This window comes from Balaenoptera ricei, chromosome 7 (assembly GCF_028023285.1).
Source record: "Balaenoptera ricei isolate mBalRic1 chromosome 7, mBalRic1.hap2, whole genome shotgun sequence".
Taxonomy (NCBI): Eukaryota; Metazoa; Chordata; class Mammalia; order Artiodactyla; family Balaenopteridae; genus Balaenoptera; species Balaenoptera ricei.
In genome coordinates this window covers 66,708,201-66,732,988 of record NC_082645.1, presented here as the reverse complement: position 1 = coordinate 66,732,988, position 24,788 = coordinate 66,708,201, and the positions used below count along the sequence as shown (strand labels likewise).

At 37.9% G+C, this 24,788-nt stretch overlaps 1 protein-coding gene across 45 annotated transcripts in view; it reads left to right on the top strand.

Annotated features, from left to right (window-relative positions):
- The first annotated feature begins 1,671 nt into the window (after positions 1–1,671).
- TTN (titin) overlaps positions 1,672–24,788 on the top strand; it is a 285,370-nt gene continuing 262,253 nt past the window's right edge. For 43 of the 45 annotated variants that reach the window (XM_059928195.1, XM_059928199.1, XM_059928190.1 and 40 more), the window contains exons 1-15: positions 1,672–1,870; positions 4,091–4,194; positions 6,434–6,637; positions 8,126–8,413; positions 8,900–8,985; positions 9,092–9,336; positions 13,604–13,889; positions 14,254–14,406; positions 15,071–15,208; positions 16,502–16,633; positions 18,630–18,767; positions 19,258–19,395; positions 22,603–22,893; positions 22,990–23,112; positions 24,313–24,594. In XM_059928195.1, coding sequence (XP_059784178.1) covers positions 4,104–4,194; positions 6,434–6,637; positions 8,126–8,413; positions 8,900–8,985; positions 9,092–9,336; positions 13,604–13,889; positions 14,254–14,406; positions 15,071–15,208; positions 16,502–16,633; positions 18,630–18,767; positions 19,258–19,395; positions 22,603–22,893; positions 22,990–23,112; positions 24,313–24,594 — 2,595 coding nt within the window. In that variant the 5' untranslated portion in view covers positions 1,672–1,870; positions 4,091–4,103. The remainder of the gene's footprint in view (positions 1,871–4,090; positions 4,195–6,433; positions 6,638–8,125; positions 8,414–8,899; positions 8,986–9,091; positions 9,337–13,603; positions 13,890–14,253; positions 14,407–15,070; positions 15,209–16,501; positions 16,634–18,629; positions 18,768–19,257; positions 19,396–22,602; positions 22,894–22,989; positions 23,113–24,312; positions 24,595–24,788) is intronic. The other 2 variants (XM_059928193.1, XM_059928202.1) reach the window with 2 other exon arrangements.

The following is a 24,788-nucleotide window of genomic DNA, read 5'->3' as shown; positions in this document are numbered from 1 at the left end:
AAAATATTGCTGTTATTTTTGGTGAAGAAAATCAATTTTATATAGTTTATTTCAACCTAAATAAAATGTGTATTTTGTTTAAAAAAATAAAAAAATAAAAGCATATATACATACACGCACTCACCACACACACACACACACACACACACACACACACCTGCACACATTTTAAATAGATAACCAGTTAGTTATCTATTTAACAATGCAAATCAGAAAGATCACATGACATTTCTAGTCTTGCTTCGCTTTATGACTGGCAGGTTGCCTGTAACATAGTCTCTAATTGGGAATAATTTTTAAGATACATAACATGAAACTAGTTGTTTCTGAATAAAGCAATCAAACAGAATTTTGTCAGATAGCGTCTGTAGTAGGAAAAATAGTACCAACAATACAGATATCACTGCTTAAGAAAAGACAAATGTTTAAATAAATATGTCATCTTGTCTATATAGCTATATTACATAAGTTGTCCAGTATGTTTTAGTCCTATTTAATGTTAACAAGTTAATCACTGTATAAATAATTACCAAGAATGAAATACTCAGGAAGTTGAAAAGTCTAATGCATGGCCTTCCACATCAGGGGAAATTTTTATTACAGACATAAATTTAACTTAAAATTAAAAATTTTAGTCTTTTATTAAGAAAAATCTCTTTTTACTATCAACAAGACAATTTTCTTCCCTCTTAGTGAAGCTTTACAAATCTCTCAGCTGAACTATTTTAAAGCTCTTCTGGTATGCTCTTTTGTATTTGAAATATCTGTTGCTTGAAATTAAATTCAGTTCTAAAATAGCAACTATATCATCTCCTAACTACTTCCCATTAGTAAGAGCAAACTCCAGAGATTAGTAAGGCAGCTTTCATGTGCCTGAAAAAGAACCCTATGGATGTTTTAAACAAAAGACTTGGCTGCTCATTAAGGATCAGTGCATGTATATTTGTAAATATTAATGCCAGAAAAAAATGAAATCTGGAAAAAAGAAATCCTTACACTGTCTAGGCTAAATCTAAGCAGAGTTCAGATTTTGCCTTTCAACTTTATTTCTTGCAGGGCTGTATAAACACTTAGCTCATTAACATTGGCTTAACTCTCCCCACAGTACAAGTGGATTCTGGAGAAAGTAGATAGTATAAATGAGCTCTCTTCAGTGCTGAGGTTTTTAGGCACTGGTTCTTCAAAAAAAAAAAAAAAAAGGTGAAGTCTTATGCATGAGATAAACTCCCTCATCTGTTGTCATGATTGACAGGTCCATTTGGTTGGTTGTATGGGGGAAGGGAACAGGAATGGGGCCTCAGGGCAGAGTCCTCCTCAGGTTTGGAGCTGTTTTGTATAATTGCCCACAAGTGTTTTCTATTGCCACAAATTCTCCTCAGACCGGTTATTTTCCGATTTTAACATGGGCAACAAGTGCTCTTCCCCAAGCCTCAACAGAGTTAGTTTTTAAGTACGGTTCTGTTCCCTTGGTAAAGCCCCTTTTGACATGCTAAATTTAGCACTGCCAATCAGAAGAACAGGTGGTCTGCGCCGCTACCAAATAGGTCCCGCTCCCATCATGCTTTCCTGGGAGAGCCAATCAGCCAGCGCCCTGCCCTGAGATGTGGGGCTGTCAGCAGATCTGGCAAATATAAGGGCTGGGCCAGACCCTGACCCGTGAGCAGTCGTGCATTCCCAGCCTCGCCTCGGGTGTAGGGATTGCATAGAAAAGCAAAACTACACAGTCTTGACTGTGTAGTTTTGTTTTTAAGTTTAGAGGCTCACCGATTCATGTTGGAGATGGTCGAAAAAACCAACTCTAGATAGGACGTCGTTTCAGAAGCAACCTTGGGCTTAGTCCCACCCTTTTTGGGCACTCCTGAGAAATCAGGTGAGCAGCATATTTTCTTTCTTATTAGTAGTCCCGTCCTTATCGATTTCTAGTTCCCCATTTTCTTTGTGTGCTAAATGCCTATATAGAGGTGTTTGTCTAACTACTTGGGGCTGGTTCTGATCCTCTATTTGAATCTGCTTGTTAAATTCTGTTTTGAAATGTGTGAAGGCTTTTCCTTTCAAAAGTTCGATGCTTTAGCATATCAGCACAGTCAGTGATTCAAATTGTTTAAATGCACCTAATATTCTAAAAGTATTAAAAGTTGAGGTCTGAAATGGTGATAGAAATGCTTGCTTCTTTTATAGACACTTTTTGTTTGTTGAGAATGTTCAAGGTTATATTACTCAGTGATAACGTGAGACACACCAAGAATAGCTCTGATAAAATGCATGTGGTATCAACTACACCCTGATGACTTTTTAAGGGAATCAACTGCTGAGGTATCAGTTGCAGGACAGTGACAGAACACTTGCCTGCTGTCAGTCAACGCTGGAGAGTTTATTTTGGGAGCATGACATTTCAGATGCATACCTTCAGCCATAATTAGACAAAGGCCTCTCAAGAGCAAATGCTAAAGCAACAAAATTTACCTAAACAATAGGAATAGAAGACCAATTTAGGCCAGTTAATTGCAATATATTTAGAAATTTGGAAAAAAAGAAAAACTATATGATTGTTTTCTAAAATACTCAGAATCTCATTATGTATTTTTAATCAACTCAATCAAATTATATGGTATGAGATAATTGTTGATACTAAGAAGGGTAAGAAATAATGTTTTAGAGACTTCTTATTTCAAATTATACCTTGATTTCCCATCTTCCTGGAATTAGATTACTAATTGTAAATGCCTATAAATATATAGGTATATAAAACATAAATGGTGTAAAAGAATATAGCTATTTTTAGAAGATGCACTCACTTAGAAACAGGAGAAGTTTGACACAAAAAGTTATTTTTGTGTCCTAAAGATAATATGCTACACTAAGAAGTTCTTGGCAACAGTTTCTTTTGGATATTATCTGAATTTTTCAAATATAAATGTTATTGTCTCAGAGAATTCTAGTTTCATTTTCTTTTTAACTAAGTAAAAAGTTACAATAAGGTACAGAATTAGGTGATTGCTCCACAAACTTTTAATAAATAGAGAATTTTATGAAAAATAGTAATGAAGCAATTGACAACTGAGAATCTGCTTTTTATATCAGAATAGTGGAATAGTCACATTCAATAACAAGATATTTATGTCTCAGAAATTTCTTCTCATAATCTCTCTAAAACTGATAGGCAAAGTACTTGCTTCCACTTAACAAAAGAACTTAACTGCCGATTTCATGTTAATTTCTTTGATTTTTAATATTTGTGCTATGAAAGCATAGGTGCTTTCACTTCAACTGCATTTCAGACCAGCCTTCCATTTTTCAGAGTTTGCACATTGTTCCTTATTAAGAACTCAAGTCAGTATTTTTCTTACAGATCTATAATAAATACTGGCCTGCTCAGTTAAATTTAAACTTTCCTGAATATTCACTTCAGCAGTAGCAGCATTTACTGAGCAGTTACAATATGAAGAAATATTAAGGACTAAAAAACACCGTATGCTGTCTACAAAAGGTTTGCATAGTTGACCAGGCTTTCCAAAACTTTTCAAGTAAGGAAAGAAATTGCAAAGTTCAAGTTTTTAGTTTTGGTGACTATTTTAAATAATCACCTGGATTACTTAAGGTAATAGTGCCTGAATCTATGTCAACTTTATAAATACAGATACAGTGTCTGAAAAATATTGGGAGGAAGGAAATTTTTTAAAATAATTCTTTCTGACATTGAACCGATGCAAAGATTCGTTTTACACTTTTCACACATATCTTCTATTATTCGTCACTACCCCCAGCTTCCTCCAGCTTTCCCTTTCTCCCAACTCTCTCTCAGATTTCCCACCTTTGGTAAGACTGAATTTCCCTCTTTGACCACTAGGGTACATTCCTTGCTCTGCTTGCTTCAGTTTTTTTTTTCCACCCCCCCTTAGACGTGCTACTCTGTTAGGCTACAAGTCAACTCAGAGGCCAAATTCAGGCCACAAAAGAAAAGGCCTGCCCATCACTCTGGGCCCACAGATGATCTGAGAAGCAACCCATTTGGAAAATGTGTGTCTGCCATCTTCAGAGTAGCGCCAGAGTGGCCCTAAGCTGTGACCTTCTAATTTCTTTTCCTTTTCAGAGTGCCTAAAAAGATGACAACTCAAGCACCGACGTTTACGCAGCCGTTACAAAGCGTTGTGGTACTGGAGGGTAGTACCGCAACCTTTGAGGCTCACATTAGTGGTAAGCTCACACGTTCACACTGTCCCTTTGTCTTCTTTGCCTCCTGTCCATTAACTTTGCTGTAGGACTTGACACCAAGTTTAAGCCTTGCTTTGACTTTGTGAAATGGGCCCACCTCTATGGAAGGGTCATTGTAAGAGTATACTGTTCACAGACTTCTGACAAAATCTGACAATATAATGGCTTGAAAATGTTCTATTCATATTTATAATTCCACAAAGAAAAATAATTAGCATTGGATTAAATTAGCTGTCAGAATCCAGCTGCTAAATAGGACCAAATTTGGTCATTCTATTTTTGGATTCAGCTGCAGAGCCAGACTGGAAGCCAAGAACTCCAGCCCAATAGGGGCCAGTCATGGAGCTGCTGGGCGAGTAGCCTGTGTGCCTGAGCCTCTGTGGGTTTATGTGGAAAATAACAGTACAACTGACTTTCCTCAGTGGCAGAACTTTCAGTGATGAGCTAACTCCTAGGTATTTTATTATTTTATTTTCTTTCTTTCAATCTTTATTAAGTGATTCTAGTCAATGAAAAGATTTTCCAGTCATTTTGAAATGACACCCCAAAATAATATATGCCACTCTGGTTCACATATTAAAGAGAAACAAACATTAACCCTAGAATTGTATTTAACAGGAAGTTCTTCTGTCTCTTTTTTTTTCTTCTTTTTCTTCTTTATAACTCAGTTTAGGGATGGTTTTGAAAATGGATGATTTCTGGGACCTATCATCACGTGACAAAATGGGGATAATCTATGAACTATATTGTAAATAATCTCAAAATTATTTAATCTCAAATTTATTTAATCAATATTTTCTCCTTCTGCAGTATTATAACTGGTCATGTAAGATTTTATGGATTAATTAAAAGTTGATGCTTGATGTACCTCTATGGTACACTGTTCCTCTTTTTTTTTTTTCAACTTTATGGCTTATAATAAAGATGTAAAATGAGATTTCCTTTTGTTTTCTGTCTATGTACCAATCTTATTCATAGCTGGATAACACTTTATTTTACATCGCACAAATAACATATAATCATTCTTCAATTTCTATTGCATATGTATATAGAGACCAGTTCAATTCCTCTCTTGTATGATAATCTCTGACTTCCAAATAATTTACTTATTTATCTTGTAACACTCAGTAACTTTTGAACTGAGCAGAACACATATGGCTTCAGTGGGAAGTTTGCCTGCTTGTGGAGTAATGGAATCTGGCTTCCTCATAACTCCTTGTTCCTTCACACTTTGTGTTAATACATTCTGAGAAAAACACCACTGAAAATATTTGAACACCCATGAATTCGTTAAATAAACTATTCACTTGGCCACAGTGCGAGATTGGCTAATGTAAGGACAACAAAATAAACTTTCTCTCGCTTAGCCTCACCTCCTCAGTTTAAGGAGTTAGATCACCAGCCTTCATGCCAAAGGCAAAATAAACCGTGTTCTGAATTTGCCTCATGCCTTCTGAATGCAGAATTTTAGTATACTTAAAGCATCCAGCCGTGTACATATAGTCATTAGCTCCATGATTCATGGTGGGTGAAGAGAATTTGACTTTTCTACCTGCAACTCCAAGTATCCATGTTGGTCTGAAAGACTTGGTTCGGCATCATCTCTTATTGTATGAGAAGCTGCCCCTCCTTTGTGTGGCATTTTGACTGAAGCACATTTGAAAGGCAGGAGAGGTCAGGAAGACAGGGTCCCTGTAACCCAGAGGAGGTAGGGGGCTGAGCGTGCTCTCTTGTGCTTATTCGGCTGAACTTTTAGATCCCTTTGCTGCTTTTGTTCTTCATTTGTTTTTGAAGAGGACAACAGTCACTTTTCATCTCACAGTTTCCTTGGCTCTTCATTTTTATAAGTCTCTTTCATGATTTTAATGATGTCTATTAAATTGCATCAGATAGAACCCTGGGCAGGAGGGCAGGTGATGGCAAATCTAGTCCTCTGTGTGCCACTGCCAGCTGAGGGACCTTGGAAAGATCATTGAGCCTTTTTTGGCTTCAGTTTCCTCCCCTATAGAATGAAGGTGCTGGCCTCCACGTGAACCCACAGACCTTCCTAATGGTCTGTAAGTTTACACTTTTATCACACAGCTGTCAAATTTTCACTAACATTAAATAGCATGACTCTCTGGATAGCTTTTATGGTTTAGGACAAGGAAGTGAACATAATGGGACAGAACAGAGGACTTTGCAGTGCCCCAAACATAAAGATGAATTCTTTGTTCTCCAGGTTTCCCAGTTCCTGAGGTGAGCTGGTTTAGGGATGGCCAGGTGATTTCCACTTCCACTCTGCCCGGCGTGCAGATCTCCTTTAGCGATGGCCGCGCTAGACTGATGATCCCCGCCGTGACTAAAGCCAACAGTGGACGATACTCCCTGAGAGCCACCAATGGATCTGGACAAGCGACTAGTACTGCTGAGCTTCTCGTGACAGGTAGGCCGGAGGGGACCTGCCTGTCCCCTGCACCACCCCCAGAGGGCATCTCCAGGGCCTGGGGAAGGGAGTCCCCCCAAAGCTACTGAGCACATGCAGATGCATCTCGAATCTAGAGAAGGGCCCACTGGACACTGCATTGGTGGCAAAGTTGTTTGTCTTTTGGAATTTGGTTTTCCTCAAAAAAGTGGCTGAGAACTAGTTCCTCTATACACATATTATGCACTCAAAAGTATATTAAGGAAATATTAAAAATCATGTTTCTGAGCAAGTAGAAAGGCCTGGAGCCTTGTCTATACGCCTGCTAAGGAAATAGGCATATCTCCAGGAATTCACACTTTAACAAGCACATAGATGATTCTGATACCAGTGGTCCACAGAACACCCATTTAAGAAATACTGCTCTAGGCCATAACATTTAATAATGCTTTATTTACTTTCCATTTCTAAAAACATTGCACAGTAAGCGTACACAGAAATAGGGCAAATGCTTGTTTATGATTCAAATGCAGGACACAGTTTCCCCACAAAAGTTACCACCAGTCTTCGTGGCCTCTGTCATTTTTCTCCATCCTTTACTTCTTCGTAAGACATTAGTACAAAGAACATTGCATTACTTTACACATTACATAACAATATCTTTCATGAGCTGCATAATGTTATATATGTTTATCCAATAAACTATACGTTCAGCACTGTTTAAGTATAGGACTATCATTGACCAAAACAGAAGGAACATCAGGTAACGTCAGGCATGAACTTTAGCATACACCCAGAAAATTCAGAAAGGGAAAATGCACAAGGCTGACAGCATCTGCTGTTGTTTATGACTCAAACACATGTCAAGATTAATCCCACTCACCCTTCACATTTATTTTATTAAAAATTTCTTCCAACATAATTAGCCAAAAAAATCCCCTTTCTGTAGCATCTAACATTAAATCACGTCATTATTTGGATTAACATTTTAAATGCAAATACATATTTGGGTTATTTGAATACTGATTAAGTTGGAGCCAATTTGGGATTTTTTAATTTAAATTAAAACTTAATGATTCTGTAAGTCACAGGTGTATCCAGCAAACCAACCACTGGAATTCATTTTAGTGCAACTTCCTGAAATATGTAAAGTTACCTTAACATATTAATATAGTGCTAGATGTGAAGTTGGGAGGAAGTGCAGGAAAGATCCCCTAGAAACGTTATAACAAGATCTAGGCTTTTTCTTTAAAAAAAAAAAAATGTGGTGGCCTAGAACAGCTAAACAAGACAAAGCAAATCAAATATGGTGGCGGGGTGCCCTCTGCCACCTCCTGGCTCTGCTCTTACTGTCATCTGATGGATGAGCTGGGCTCAAGGACAGTCAGGCGTGTTTGGTTCAGCTAGCCATTGCCTGGTTTGGACACCAGAGCTGTAATCATTTAAAAATAGCTTGTTGGGAGCGCCCTGGCTGGCGCCAGTCCTAATTTTCTTCCCTTCCCGCTGCAGTGGAGACAGCGCCACCCAACTTTGTTCAACGGCTGCAGAGCATGACCGTGAGACAAGGAAGCCAAGTGCGACTCCAAGTGAGAGTGACTGGAATCCCTACACCTGTGGTGAAGTTCTACCGGGACGGAGCCGAAATCCACAGCTCCCTTGATTTCCAAATTTCACAAGAAGGCGACCTCTACAGCTTACTGATTGTGGAAGCATACCCTGAAGACTCTGGCACTTATTCAGTAAATGCCACCAATAGCGTTGGAAGAGCTACTTCCACTGCTGAATTACTGGTTCAAGGTATGTGCTGGAGGTTGAGGAACAGAGAGCAGGGGAGGGGAAGGATTTAGGACCAAGTGGGGTCAGGGGTCCACCTGCCTGCCCTCTGAGGTCTGGGGATGCTGTGAGTTGAAATCAAAGCTGGCCTTTCAACACCCATGAAAAGTCTCTGAGATTCCGCACAGGAGTTTAGAATCATTGAAGCAATCTGTGGTTTTTAACCCAACTAGAAACTGGGAAGTATTTCAATTAAGTCATCTATGTTTTCAAATTATTGGCAAGTGATGGAATTTTTTAAAAAAGGATTCTAATTAAATTCTCATATCTAATAATAAATATTTTCTATGTTTAAAGCTAACTTATATTCATACAAAATCCAAAACTTTCTGCATTTTTGCCCATTGGGACACAGAAAATCTTGTTGACTTTGTAGTCAGAATTAACATAATGCCTTTAAAAATGGGTCCTTGTGTTCCCTTCTAAATATTTATCTTTCCCTTCCTACAGGTGAAGAAGTAGTACCCGCTAAAAAGACGAAGACAATTGTTTCGACTGCTCAGATTTCAGAAACACGACAAACTCAAATTGAAAAGGTTTTTTTTTTTTTTTTTAATATATACTGTCAGGTTTTAAGCCTTTCAGATTGTTGCTTCATCAACAATTTCTCCTCACCATGGGCTTCGTTTTTCTCTTTTACAGAAGATTGAAGCCCACTTTGATGCCAGATCAATTGCAACAGTTGAGATGGTAATAGATGGTGCCGCTGGGCAACAGCTGCCGCATAAAACACCTCCCAGGATACCTCCTAAGCCAAAGTCAAGGTCTCCCACACCACCATCCATTGCTGCCAAAGCACAGTTGGCTCGACAGCAGTCCCCATCACCGATAAGACACTCCCCATCCCCGGTCAGACATGTGCGGGCACCGACCCCATCTCCCATCAGGTAAAGCCTTTTAAAAGGGATCATTATGCATTTTCGAATTAGGTTTAATCCAATAAGACGAGAGATAAAAGGAAGAAATAAGAAATGTAGGGTGTGATAAAGGAGGTAAACCAAAAAGACACTGGTTATGATTTTCACAAATCCTCACTGTCCCCTGGTAAATTGGAGAACTTTATGAACTCTAATTCTAAATTCTTATTTGTATACCATTTAATATCTGCTTTAGGAGTCAAGAAAAAGAGAGAAATGAGAAGAGCACAGAATTTAGGGTTGGAAGCCCTGCGTTCACTCAGCTTGATTACTTTTTAAAATGTGACTTAGAAAATAATTATAATAATAAAATAATCACTAATATATATTGACCACTTTCTCTATGTCAGACATTTGATTGGCACTCTGTGTATATTATCTCATTAAATATTCATAGCAACCTCTAAGAATTATCACCCCTAATTTTATAGCTAGGTGACCAGAGCTAAAGAAGTTAAATAATTTGCTTAAGGTCTTAGTCATGTCATTTGTAAATTATAGAGAAACACAGTAAGAATTATCTCAAGGTGTGTTGTGAGGGTTCAGTGAGATAATTAGTTGAAGGTATCTTGTAGATATAAAATAATTATACAAGTGTTCTTCTGCTCTAATAATAAGTAAAACCTCCTAAATATTTTGCCTGTGCTTATGTTATTTTGTCTAGAATATAAAATGGATTTCTGTTAGGTTTCTATGCTTAGTTAATATGGAGGTATATTAGAAAGAAAGAATGTATCATCAGGGCTCAGAAACTATTGGGTTGGCCAAAAAGTTTTCGTAACGTTTTACAGAAAAACCCGAACGAACTTTTTGGCCAATCCAATATATAAGCAAGTATAAATTATCCGTAGCAAATTTGAAACTTTGGGATTTAGCTTAACATGCTGAGGTTTTTTTACATGATAAACTGATAAAAAAAAAAGGGGGGGGGAAATTTGGAGTAAATAAAAAAGTGTTTCTTGACCAATTTAAATTAATTTTTTAAATGTAGAGAAAGTTCCCCTGCCACGAAAAATTTTAAAAGAAGAACAATAAGTGGATAGTTGATCTAAAAAATATTCAAACTTATTGGAAGTTACTGTAATCAAAACAGTATGGTATTGGTAAATGAATAGAAAATACATGGGGAAAGCAGAACAGAGGGTCCAGAAATAGAATTCAAGTATCCAGGAAATTCAGTGTTTAATCAAAGTGACCTTTCAGTTCAGTGGGGAAAGGATATTTTACTCGGTAAAGAATGCTGTCCCAATTAACTATCCATTTGGGAAAAACTGAATATAAACTTCTACCTACACCATTTACAGAATAAATCTCAGCTTGACTAAAGAGCTAAATTAAAAAATAAATCACAAAAATAAAAGAGAAGAAAATTTGGAAAAACAACTGTAGGGAAGAGCTTTTTAAAATAGATTTACAGACTCAACAACATAAAAATAAAAATTTATGTATGGCAAAAGCAAGGTCATTGCTACACCAAACAGTGCATTTGTGAAAAAAATTCAAGTGTGCCTCTTCCTCGAGATATGTCATTGCCTCTGCCATAAAATATTAAAACAAACATACAATGGCTACCGTGTGAATTGTACAAGCCTAGAAACAGTGCATAATCTATACAACTGTACATGTTGATGCTGGATAAGACCCTATAAATAAGCAAATGCAAACCGTGGATCTCGGGGGAAATGTTTGCAATACTTATGACAAAGGACTAATACACTAGATGTATCAAAAAGCTTCCACAAATTAATTATTAAAGAAAAAACAAGCAACACAAATGAAAAAAAAATTGACGAAAGACAGGCGTTTCACACCAGAGGCAATGTAATGTCCAACAAATATATGGAGAAATGCCAGATATTTTCCAGTCTTTATTATAGTGGCCACTTTAAAGATATTGGTAAACACTAATATGAAGCCTTGACCAAAAAGCTAGTTTTAAAAACGTGTCTGGCTATCAAAAAAAGTGTTCTATCTCAGGCTAACTCCAAGTTTGCATACCACGAAATCACAAGACAGGCCACATGTGATTTCTGGGGGAGATAACAACCTCACCGTATTTTTAATCCAAGCCTAACAGTCATTTAGAATTACAGAGCTTCCCTGATTCTATGGAGTATTTTGACTGTCTTAGAAGTACTGAGAATTCATTAATAACAATCCCAATTATTTAGCCCCCCAAATTTGCTTTAAAATAAGAAATTTAAATATCAATTTGTGGAGAAAATAATGGTTATCCAGGATAGACAATTTCCTAAAATGTCTTACAGTCTAATCTTGATTTTTGTTATAGAGAAAGGCAAACATATTTCATTGAATAAGGTGCATTGTATCTAGCTGTGACCAGGTGATTTTTTTTTTTTTATTGTAAGAGCAGAAATAAACACTTTCCTATAATGACTCAAATTACATTGATTTTCACAGTTATGGGCTTACCTGCAACCTGCTGCTAATCACTCATGTCATGGTAATCATGTCTTTAACTCTATTTGAATTAGACCCACTTTACTAGGTACAGCAAGAATAAGACACAGGTTGAAACTTGGAAATACATGTCACTTTGCTTTTCTTCAATTGGTGTAAACCCTATGTTATTCTAAACTGGTCTTTGTTATGGTTCTAAGGCAGTCACTTTCAGAGTAGATACTTGTTCCCCTAGATCTACCTTTAGTTGATCACAACTCCATTTATAAAATGTAAATTGATTTTCACCAAAAAACCCTTCTTCAAGAAAATGATTGAACATTTCTTCATGAAACTGGTTAATATTGTAATGTTCTATTAATTTACTCTGTAATTTAGAGAAGATATCAACTGTACCTTGAGCCTTAATTAGAATAATTGTTTCATTTATGATCAGTGTAAGTTAAATACCCTATGTAGTGACAGAATACATTTATAAATATTTTCCAGCATGTAGTAGTTAAATGCAATGATAAGGCAATACTGCCACCTAGAGGGAAAAGTATAATAAACCCTTTGGATCAAGAATTAAATTATGAAAAATTTCATCTTAAAATAATGCCTGGAATTATTACTATAGATTAGGAACTGTCATTTTTGTCTGTAAATGCCTTGATTCAGTACCCAGATTCTTGAACTGATGCTATTGCAGTTTGGACACACATAAAAAACGATGAAAACTGTTTTGGAAGAAACCATTTTATCAATTTAATCAAAAACTATAGAATCCTTAGGTTTCAAATTATCCACTATAAGGATATTTAAAAGAAGTCCAGAGTACAATACAGTGAGGGTGAGGGTAAACAAAGACAGAATAAATTTAAAACAGCAGTTTACCATACTTTGACCAGAACAGCAGTTTGCAAAGTGCATTGTACAGCCTACACCCAAAAAAGTTCTGCAAAAAGAGTAATGAGAAAGCCTTGCAATTCACAGGGCATATGGGCATGATGAAGGCTGTGGGAAATCCTGCAGGAAAATTTAAAAAAAGGTTTACCTTGTTTAGCCTTGAGCTGCATGAGCATTTTGATTACAGAAACCTCTCTTCCTTCAACACCTATTTGACGTCCCCTCACCTCCCACCCAGAATTGGGAGTACAGAGAAATTTAGAGTTATGGTTACCATATTTGCCATGTCCTTTCTTTGACTGTATTTTAAGGACACGCCTTCTGCTGTCTTGACTTCTAAACACGAAAAGGTGGGGCGGGGCACAGAACTCTTTAGTTTAGGATTAAATCTGATTCTCTTACAGAATTACAGCAGATGAGAATAAGGCTCACTGAGATTTAAAACAAATTACTTTCAAGTACATTACTTGCCTCTGTATAGGTTATTGAGCCACGGATTTTATTTTTATTTATTTTTTAAATTTTATTTATTTATTTTTGGCTGCATTGGGTCTTCATTGCTGTGCGCGGGCTTTCTCTAGTTGCGGTGGCTTCTCTTCTTGCGGAGCACAGGCTCTAGGTACGCAGGCTTCAGTAATTGCAGCGCGTGGGCTCAGTAGTGTGGCACGCAGGCTCAGTAGTTGTGGCGCACGGGTTTAGTTGCTCCGCGGCATGTGGGATCTTCTTGGACCAGAGATCCAACCCGTGTCCCCTGCATTGGCTGGTGGATTCTTAACCACTGCACCACCAGGGAAGTCCCAAGCCATGGATTTTAAAACTCTGCCTTAAATTAAACACTTCCAGATTTTTCTTCCTTTATTCATATCTGATGACCAAGGGAGTAGTTCCTTGTCTTGGCATTCTTTGACCTCTGCCATTTGATTTTCAGGTCCGTGTCTCCGGCGGGGAGGATCTCCACGTCCCCCATCAGATCCATTAAGTCTCCGTTACTCGTCCGGAAGGCTCAGGCGCCCACCATGCCCCCAGGCCCCGAAGTGCCTCCCCCTTGGAAGCAAGAGGGCTACATGGCTTCATCTGAGTCTGAGATGAGAGAAACCATGGTGACAAGTGCTACTCAGATCAGGACAGAGGAGAGATGGGAAGGGAGATACGGGATCCAGGAGCAAGTGACCATCAGCGGAGCGGCAGGGGCTGGTGCTGCTGGGGCTGCAGAGGTACTGTCAGAGCTTCCTTTCTCTTCCTTTCACGTCTGGTTTCTCCCAACAGAATCCTGCCATGAAACGCAGTCTGTGCAGGTTGCAGGGAAAATGCATACGAACATAAGAATATAACCGAAACTGAAAACCCAATTTGGCTTATGCTCTGTAAAAGCGTTTTTTAATTGGAACAAAGGCTCTAAATCTGTGAGCTTTTCATAAACGTAGGTTTTCATAGTACCTACCATATCTCTCTTGGCAATGATAAATGCTTATGCATGTGTTTACTGTACTCTAGGTGGCTTGGTTTCCACTGTTCTTTTGTATTTTCTACCGGGCGTGTCATTTCACAAAGTAATGTGCTTGGTCACTGCCAATCCAGGTGAGACCAGAAACTGACAAAAGTGCAGCTGTTGCAACCGTTGTTGCTGCTGTTGATATGGCCAGAGTGAGAGAACCAGTTATCAGCGCTGTAGAGCAGACTGCTCAGAGGACAACCACGACTGCTGTGCGCATCCAACCTGCTCAAGAACAGGTAGGCCTGGGGCCATGCACACTGAGCTGTGCATGCAATCAGTGCTCACATGGCTTTGAGGACAACACTGAGCCCACCATGGCCCGGACTTTTAGGCCTTTCAGAGCAGGAGGTGGTCTGAGACCAAAGGTGTTCAAGATACAAACATTCTAAGTACCTGGTCTAAGTCAGACAGCTAGGCAGGTAAGAGTTAACTCTCAGAAAGTCAAGACAGGAGGTCAGACAAGGTATCCAAAGTATCAGGGCACTCCTGAGTTAAGACAGGCAAAGGTGGCCGAGAAAGTCAGCTGAACAAGACGGTACATGTGCGTTCAGAGCTGTAGTTCCAGACCGGTCCATCCAGAGCTCAGTCTCTCCAAGAGCCAGGCAGGAAAACCATTATTTCAGGGCTGCCATTACCTTTCTCTAAGCTTCCCCCAAAGAACTTTGCTTTTACTTTCCTCAAAACAAACGTGACACTTGATTCATAGCTGAAAGGTGTTATAAATCCAAGATAATTTCCCATCTCATATTTGAATGGATTTTCTGTTATAGTTTAAAATCACTCTAGCTTTCCTCCTTGTCCTCTCCTGTGTAACATTTATGTCTTTATCCTGATTTATTATTGTGACTTTTTATGTGAGGCGCATTACAGTATGTCTTTTCTTTCCCCTATGAAAATCAGATAAAAAAGGAGGCAGAGAAGACTGCTGTAACTAAGGTGGTAGTGGCCGCCGATAAAGCAAAAGAACAAGAATTGAAAGCAAGAACCAGAGAAGTAATTACCACAGAACAAGAGCAGGTGCACATAACTCATGAACAGGTGAAAATGGTTTTTGATATGAAATTATTATTGTGATTACCAGCGTCAACACAGATAATAATGTTTACCACGAAGGGTGTTGTTTCGTGAGCAACACGGTTGTTTCACACTAATAAAATCCCCTGTATCTCTGTATCCCTGGATACTGGATACCAAAGTCCCTTAGAGTCACCAAACGCTTCCCTTGTGTAGACAAAAGGGAACTCTGGGAACACATAGCAGAAGTAGAAACAGGGGTCTCATCTACACTGGCCTGGAGACGCACTGGCTAAATATGTGACTACGAGGGATGGAGAAGTAGATGCTGAGGTGGGAACTGGGAAGAGTGGAAAAGAACACTGAACACACAGTGCTTTGAAAATAGCTTAGCAACTGCTTCCTGACTCCTTAAGAGAACATTTGAACATGGGTTTGAAATGAGATGAAGAGCATGGCCTTCTCGGGTGAAATAACCAGAAAAAGTGAAAAAGACAGCGCCATGATTGGAGGCATTCAGGAGTGAATTAGATGAGACCAACTGATAGGGCTGTTGGCCACCCAATCCGATTGTCAGTTGGGTGGTTTGGGAAGATAACTTTCAAGCCTCTTTTAACCCTGAGATCCTGAATTTCAGTGATGATGCCTGAGAATGGCAAAGAGGCAAATGGAGAAAACTGCCCCCCCAGCACCCCGTTTTCCCCCACATATACCTTAGGTGTCCAGATCCAAATGCAGTATCTTCAGGGGGTTAAGGATTTGGAAAACATTTTGCCTGGGATGTGTACGAAACTTTTCTCCCTTTAATGTCTCAATTTTAGAAAAGTAAGTCTTGATATTCCAAACCATCACAATATTTAGGAAATTTTTTGAAGCAAAATTATCATATAAATGTGGATTATAAATCATCTATACTTGATTTTTTATATATAAAATTAAAGAGTCAGACAGTATTACTTCTAAGGTCTTCCATTCTAATATCCTATGCTCTAAGATTTCCTTTAGATGACAAAGTGACACAAAATAATATTGCCATATATCCATTTATAAAAATTGGAAGTCTTTTTAAAGAAGACTACACTCTCCAAAGCAGTGTTGAATCCAATTTTTTTTCTCTAAGCAACATAACTTATGGTTTATGCAAATAAAGAGCATGGTCATATTAATGAAAATGTGATCATTTATTTTATTTAGTGATATCTCTAGAAAAAGGACTTTTCTTATTTTACTTCCTATTTTTTTATATTTAGTAAACATTATGTCACTTCCATTAGAGATCGGGAGACAATAAGGTTTTGTTTTTATCATTGATTTCAGATAAGAAAAGAAGCCGAAAAAGCATTTGTACCAAAAGTAGTAATTTCCGCAGCTAAAGCCAAAGAACGAGAAACTAGAATAACCGGAGAAATTACTACAAAACAAGAACAAAAACAAATAACACAAGAAACGGTAAGTCAAATTTTGTAAATACGTTGTAATTTGTTGACAAATATCACATTCCAGCCAGCTACATGTATCCTCTAACCAAAACCTCTAAGTGGAGGAGTCTTTTGTGTATATTTTCTTTCTGTTGTTTCTCTATATCTAGTATTGAAACTCTTTCATGACGGAAATTCTGCTCTCATTATACAATTTTCCACTCAACTGATCAGTTTCAAGGAAATTGTCTATCTACTAGAATAGTTTGGGGCACATCAGTGACGTTTCTAGAGCATAATTAAGTGGAAGATAGATATCACTCCAGCCCAGTTACCCACTGGTACAATCAGTTTTTTCATGCATAACCTAAGCCCTTGGTCACTTAAATTGTAACACACAAACCTGACATAGTTGGAAGACACATGCATGTGTATGCGCCTACACACACACAAACACACACACACACACACACACACACACACACCAGCCACGAATACTCCAACTAAATATCAAGGGAAAGTGAGGGATTGCTGGACATCAGAGAAGACCAGTACTTCTTCAAGAAAGTGCTCTAATTCCTGGTTGATCAACAGTGACCCAGAAGTGTTTGCTGCTTTTGTGCTGTAGAGCCAAGTTGGAAAAACCCCAATATCACCAAAATCTACTTCTCTCCCATGTATGAAATCAAGCCTTATTGGGTCTAGCAAGAGGCAACTTTTGAATTCTTTCATGTTCAAGTAGATTTCAGTGACATTGAGGTTTTTCCAACTTGGCCAGCCTCTCTTAATCTCAAGCTCTTTGTTGATCCCAGAGCTACTTTTCTTAAAAGATCCAGCTCAGAACACTATATACTTAAAAGGCTGGCCAGAGGTCTTTGGATGAAGTTCCCTCTCCTTACAGTGAGTGAGAGATTTTGAATGCACAGGAACCCAAGTTGGCATAATGAAGGGCATAGAAATCCCTGTTACCATTGCAATGCTGGTGACTGGCGAGTTCAGTCTAACTGTAGTTGCCTAGCCATTTGCTAGCGGGTGCTCATTAAGTTCCCTAATGTGTCAACATATCTTAAAGATGAGGCCTTTTCAGTTTCTAGGACAATTTACTCAGGGGCAGGTGGGCAGAAAAGAAGCCCACTCCTGGGTTTTAAACACAAGTGTAGGCCCTCAAAATGGAACTGTGATATTTCCTCTCTCACCACCGAACATTCTGTATTCTCCCGAATGTTGAAAGGATATCTTGCCATTTCTCCTGTGCCTTTTGAAACTCTAACCTTCATTTTACTCTGAAAATCAGATAATACAGAAAGCTGAGACAGCTGCTGCATCCATGGTGGTAGTTGCCACTGCCAAGCCCACAGACTTAGAAATAATTCTGGGAGCTCAAGAAGAAATTGTCACACAACAAGATCAAATGCATGTAACTCATGAAAAGGTGACAAATTCCTGCTGGTGTGAAATTCACTCTTGTTTCATTCCATTTGCAAGCCACCTACATTTTCATCCTGGGTCTTAATCATCACCTTTTCACCTCCTTCTCTTCTTATGACTCATACAGAAAACTTCAGAATCTCTCAGGAACCTTTTGCTGTCTATCTAGCTTTCACTGCCACTTTTCTTTCCTAACTTTTCAGACTTTCTTTGGGTTCTTACTAATATGATATTATAATTCACCTTAATATTTAACATGTTTCTATTGAAGACTCCAGTGTACAAGTCAATTGATAAAATGCAAAATTATGTATTTTTTTATGACTCTATTGGCATTTCCCATAAATTATGAGGAGAATAAGGTGAGAAAGAGAAATGCATCCTTTTATTGCTCATCACATGTTTTTCTTTTAGACTGAACTTATTTTGATACTGTTACCAATGAAACAGTATGGATGATCAAAGCAACTCAGATGATAAAATGTCCTTGCATAGGAAGAAATATTCTTCCTGTCTCAGCTTTGACTTAATTTCTTTTATTAGAGGCTATATGAAATTTAATGACCATTTTCTCATCTTTTTTTTTATTGTGTGACCAGATAATGAAAGAAACTAGGAAAACAGTGGTGCCTAAAGTCATAGTTGCCATGCCCAAAGTCAAAGAACAAGATTTAGTATCAAGAACTAGAGAAGGCATCACTACCAAAAAAGAGCAAGTTCAAATAACTCAGGAAAAGGTGAATACAGATATTCGAGATGGGAAAAGTTTCATCGTTAAACTAATTTCCAGTAAACCATTAACTACAATGTGATATGAATTATTGATCTGTATTTTCCTTTTTGAATCCCCAACTAAAAACCACATGGTGAATGTATGACTTCTTACCATTACTTTTATCTGCACATTTGATTTTCATTCGTCTGTAACATTTGTAATTCATTTTATTCACCATTATCCTTTGCACGAAGATTGGCATTTTTAGCCTGACTTCTAAAAAGCAATATAAGGAATCATCTAGAGATTTTTTTTTTGTAGTTAACGTTTCTAAGGTTTGTGGTTCCCAGTCAGTGTGTACAAACACTGCCCAGTGCAAGTTAACTTCTTTTGTGTAGTTAACCCTGAATAACCTTGTCTTGCATCCCCACTAAGGGGTGGGGGGGAAGTGTCATACCATATGCATCTGAAGCCCTGTACAATTTAAACCTGGATTTTACTATAATAATCAGATGAGAAAGGAAGCTGAGAAAACTGCCTTGTCTACAATAGCAGTTGCAACTGCTAAAGCCAAAGAACAAGAAACAATACTGAGAACTAGAGAAGAAATGGCTGCTAGACAAGAACAAATCCAAGTTACTCATGGAAAGGTGACTATTGCTATTCCAAGTGTGAAATCCCCTATTATAATACATTAATACTAAATCTCATGTGAAATCCCCTATTATAATGCATTCCAAATCTCAGAATTTCTTATGAGACACTATTAACCTGATTTATTTTTAGATGTACAATTGAAAACTAAAAAACTGAATTATTTATTACTGTTAATATTACTACATATTCCTTTCCTCACTTACCTCTTCACTATTATTTTCCATTTTTTATTATTAACAGCTAGAGATTCTCCAGAAGTTGTTGATTGAGATTGCATGCAGGCTAATTTTAAGATACTCCATGGACATTAAAAAAAAGTGTTCAAGTAAATAATGACTCTTACTGTCAAAGAGATGTACATTTTGAAGTACAGTATTAAGTATAAATAAATAAATCCAGTATATTACAGTGTAGAGTATGGACTTATTTCAGGAAAAACCCCATAATTTTCATCATGTGAAACTCTACCTTTTTTTCTCCCTGTAAATATCAGATGAGAAAAGAAGCTGAGAAAATTATGGTGCCTGCTGTAGTAACTCCCACTAAAGCTGAACAAGATGCAATATTAAAATCTAGAGAAGAAATTATCCAACCAGAATAAATATACATCAACCATAAAAATGTTATTTGTAGCATCTATTTGTGGCTATGAAATTTCCATGAATTTACCTTCTTCCCAGGACTCTATACCCCGGGTGAACTATTTACCTAACTTTATTCTTTATTGCTAATATAGCAATTGGAAATTGCAACTAAAGTTTTTCAGTTTCTTTAGCATCATAACTGAGTCCTGTCTGTATTTCCGTCAATGCTGTTTTCTATCTCTACATCTTTGGGTTTTTTTTTTCTAAGACAGGATTTAAGATCAGCTTTTTTAACATTTACGTAAGTCTAATATTGAATGGCCTATCAGCCTTCTAGAAGTCTCATTGACGACAGAAATTCCAATATGTAACATACTTCATGAGTGATTATATTTACATTTTTGTTCTGAATCGCATAAATTTGACTATCTTATTTTTGTTGTTAAAAATTAGCTAAAAAAAAAATTAGCTAAGAATGGAAGCTCAGAAAATGTCTAGACCCAAAGAAATAGTTACCACTGCAAAAATCTGCTGAACCAGCCACCCTGCCAAGAACTAGAGAAGGATCTGCCACTAAGCGAGAACAAATACATCTTTTTCATGAGGAGATGAAAACTGATGCTGTGGACGTGACAAGCATTGTTTCATCCCATTTCGTCATCAGCTCTCCTGACTTTTCATCCATGATGAGTCGTCGTGCTCCTGCAGCTCCATTTAATTGCTTAACTGATCAACAGAACGTTAGAGACCATTAGATTCAGTCTAGCTCTTCCAGTGCAACAGTCAGCACTTCTAGTTGTGGAAAGTCACATTAAGTAACACTTTTCTTTGTGTCTTCTAAATTAATTCTCAGCTTTAAACTGGTATGAGTTAGGGTCTCCAATTCTAGTCCAATTCTTCTTCCTGATTATCTAGGTTCCAAAAATGTGAGGGATATTAGAGTCAGTCCACTAAGAAATAAGAGCAGCTATCAGCGTAGATTACTCATTTGTGGTTGTCCATCAATGAGTATATGGGTCCACCAGCATATGTATATAGAGTTGACATACGTTAACTAAGGAAAAAACATATAGATGCTTCCCCAACTTAAAATATCTTACTGTAGTTAAGATTCTTTTTTGCATAAGTTTTAAATTAAGAATAACATTCATATATGTCAGTTAGCAAAGGACAATTTCTTTGAGCTTAAGTTTTCTCATTATTAAAATAAGTAAAATGAAAACTCAAACTATTTCATAGACTGGTTGAAAGATTCAAGTGAGATATAATGTAAATGTAATCATTCTATAAGCAAAGTAATTTATGTGTGTGTGTATATAGTTGAAGATGTTAACATTTTAAAACATCTATAAAATTAAAGTCAACTAATGGCCTATATGGTTTGAAAAAAGAAACAACCAGAAGAATGAACTTAACCCACCTAATCCTCACGTATATTTTACATTCTTCTAAGATGCAATCTAAAGTGAAAATGGTATCTGCAATTCTTCAAGGCAGATTAGATTGTTTGTGGCTTCCTAGATGGAGAACTGGATGAAGCCTATAATCACTAAAGGCCCAATTTCGTCTCAGAAACACCTCATTTATATCTTAAATGGTTCAGAGAATAATTTTAACAGATATAGAGGTAGCACACTTGAAAAACACTTCAGATGCAATCTAGATTCTATTCACAGCAGCAGAAAAGAAAACTGAACATTAATAAAATATTCCAGCATTCTTTTAAAGAGCACTGATGGACACGGTGATGTGATTTTTGCGATATGCTGTTTCCAAGTACTGCAGAGAATAATAACATATGAGCCGTATCAATTGGCTTGCTTTCTTTAAAGGAGAAACTCCTTTGCAAAATGTGTTCCCATTTATGATAATCAGATTCATGGAAATGAGAAAACAACATTTCTTTTTCCTTCTTCACTTTAACTTACAATAGTAATGACAGTAAATTGAACTTTGCTGTGAAAGATTGTTCTCTTGAATCCAAATATAATAACACTTTCATTTTCATCACAGTATCTTCATTCATGTGTTTTAAGAAAGATACTTTCTAATAGATTAAAAATTTTTTATCCCTAGGGAATCATAAGTAAATTAATATGTTCCCTGTGTGTTCACAAGTTTTCATGTTATCTCAGATTTGCATGTGACTGTACAATTCTGTAGCAACTGATTTTTCTGGATGGGAGTGTGACAGTATTGAGTGCATTTTTATCATTGCCATCATTGCACCGACACCAGCCTAAATGATCGGCAATAAAAATAATCAATGAAGATAACCAGCCCCGAAGTTCTGATTTCACAAGTGCTAATTGACTGTCTGCCATGGACAAAGTACTAGACAAACTCAAAACCTCCTTACTATTTTACATACGTATTGTCCTATGTTGTGTTTATGTGATTTAATGTCTAATCTATTTAAGCAAGGATTCATAGAGTGTATCTAACTAGATGTCCACACATTATAATCACCAGTGAAATATTAAATTCCTAAATGCATTTCTAAGTCATATTTCTGGAGACATTAACATAGCTGTGTAACGTAGGTGCCGTCGGCCCATCGTGCCTTTAGACACGACTGACATTACTGAGTATTAATTCTGGAAACCTTGTCTGCAGGTGGGCGTTGGGGAAAAGGCGGAAGCTGTAGCAACAGTGGTTGCTGCAGTAGACCAGGCCCGAGTTCGAGAGCCCAGAGAAGCCGGGCATGTTGAAGAAATGTATGCTCAGAAGACCACTTTGGAGTACGAGTACAAGGAGCACGTTTCTGCCGCCAAGGTAGCTGAGCATCCGCCACGTCCAGCCTCAGAACCCCACGTTGTCACTAAAGCAGTCAAGCCTGGAGTGATCCACGCTCCTTCTGAGACTCATATCACAACTACGGATCAAATGGGAATGCACATATCACAGGTGAGTCTGGAGCCACTGGCTGTTCCCAGGAAAGCAAGCTTAACTGCTGTGGTCACCTGGTGAACACGAGTATCACTGAGTTCCATTTCCATGCAGATCAAGAAAACTACAGATCTAACAAGTGAAAGATTAGTCCATGTGGATAAACGCCCCCGCACAGCAAGTCCTCACTTTACCGTTTCAAAAATTTCTGTTCCTAAGCCAGAACATGGATATGAGGTAAGAAGTTAATGAGCTGGACAAAGAAATGTTACGCTCAAAGGAAGAAAGTATCTAATGTGTGACGTAGGGTATCTTTGGCGAAAGCCAACGTGGGCCTCTTTTTGATGATGTCTGTTTGTTTTCATGGTGGACTCAGAAACCCCTAAAGTCTGAAACTTGCCTAACAGGGTGAGCCTAGGCTAGCAGTTGGTTATCTTACACCTCTGAGAAGACACAAATCCATACAGGCTTCTTTCTTTTCACATTTTGTAAAAGGTGGTGTGTTACACAGTTCAGTTTTCCTTATTCTGTGAGACATTTCAGAGTAACTTAAATGAGAATTGATACCAATAATAAAGACAGACATTGAGAAATCATGTGTTCGTATCCTCACTGTAGCAAAATGGAGAGATGGTACTGTGTGGTAGTTGGGCTGGATTGTGGAATCACACAGCCCTGGAGAAGTACCCTGGCCTCTGCCCCTTATTAGCTCTGTCATCAGGGGCAAGTTAGTACATGTAAAAACCTTAGCAAGTTGACAGGGCCTAATAACCCTCAATGTTAGTCACAACTGTTCTTACTTTACACACCCAAGGCATAGAATCTAAACTTTGTATGCTTCAAAGGATTGTAAGGTATATTTAATACCTACATTTGGGATAGTCTCAAATTACTATTGAAACCAAATAACCATGGACAGCAATAGAATAAAAAGAGTAAGGAAGCCCTTAAAATATCTTTCTAAGCATCTCCATTTTCACCTTTCACACAGATTTGTGGCCGAAGCCTAAATGTGCTATTTTAAAGTAGTTCTTAGGAGTTAACCAAGTATTTAAAATTTTTATTATCTTTGCATTTCCCACTGTAATATTTTCAAATACAGCTTCATTGGGATGGTTAAGTGAAAATTCATGACCGAGTTTTAGAAGACCTTCAGTCCCTTTATGATAAGAGCATAAAATAAGAAGCTCTAAGTATAACTCTGTAAGAAAGATTTTCAGATACATTTTAGAAACTGGCAGGAATGACAATGAGCTTTATAACTGGCTTATCTCTGACTTTTCATTAACTATAAAAGTGATCATGAGAACAATAAAAAAGGGACCATATAGAAAAGAGACTCAGACTCACCCCAGGAATACTAGTGGCAAAGCAGTTCCGAGTAATGACTGGGATGACAGTTAAGTGACTTTATTTTCTGACTCCCTTGCTCTTCAGGCATCAATAGCCGGTAGCGCTATTGCCACGTTACACAAAGAGTTGTCAGCCACATCTGCTGCTCAGAAGGTCACCAAATCCGTGAAGGCACCTACTGTGAAGCCCGCTGAGGCTAGAGTGAGAGCAGAGCCCACCCCTTCACCCCAGTTCCCCTTTGTGGACACACCAGAGACTTTTAAGAGTCAAGCTGACATTGAGGTGAAGAAGGAAGTCGGAGTGGGCATCACTGGTGACGCAGTCCGCGAAGAGCACTTCGAAGTACTGCACGAGCGTGAAGCCAAGGTTGGTCACCGGAGCGCCCACTGTCTCTTGATCCATTCCTATGGAGGAGGGCCAGGCGCTTGGCCAGTCTGTGCTACCGAAGTGGTCAGCCAGGTGTCCTGCCTTTCTCCATCACCATGCTCACACTTCATTTTATTGAGCGTGGTGTGGGTCAGAGCTCTTTTTCTCAAGTTATTTTTATGATTTTGCATATG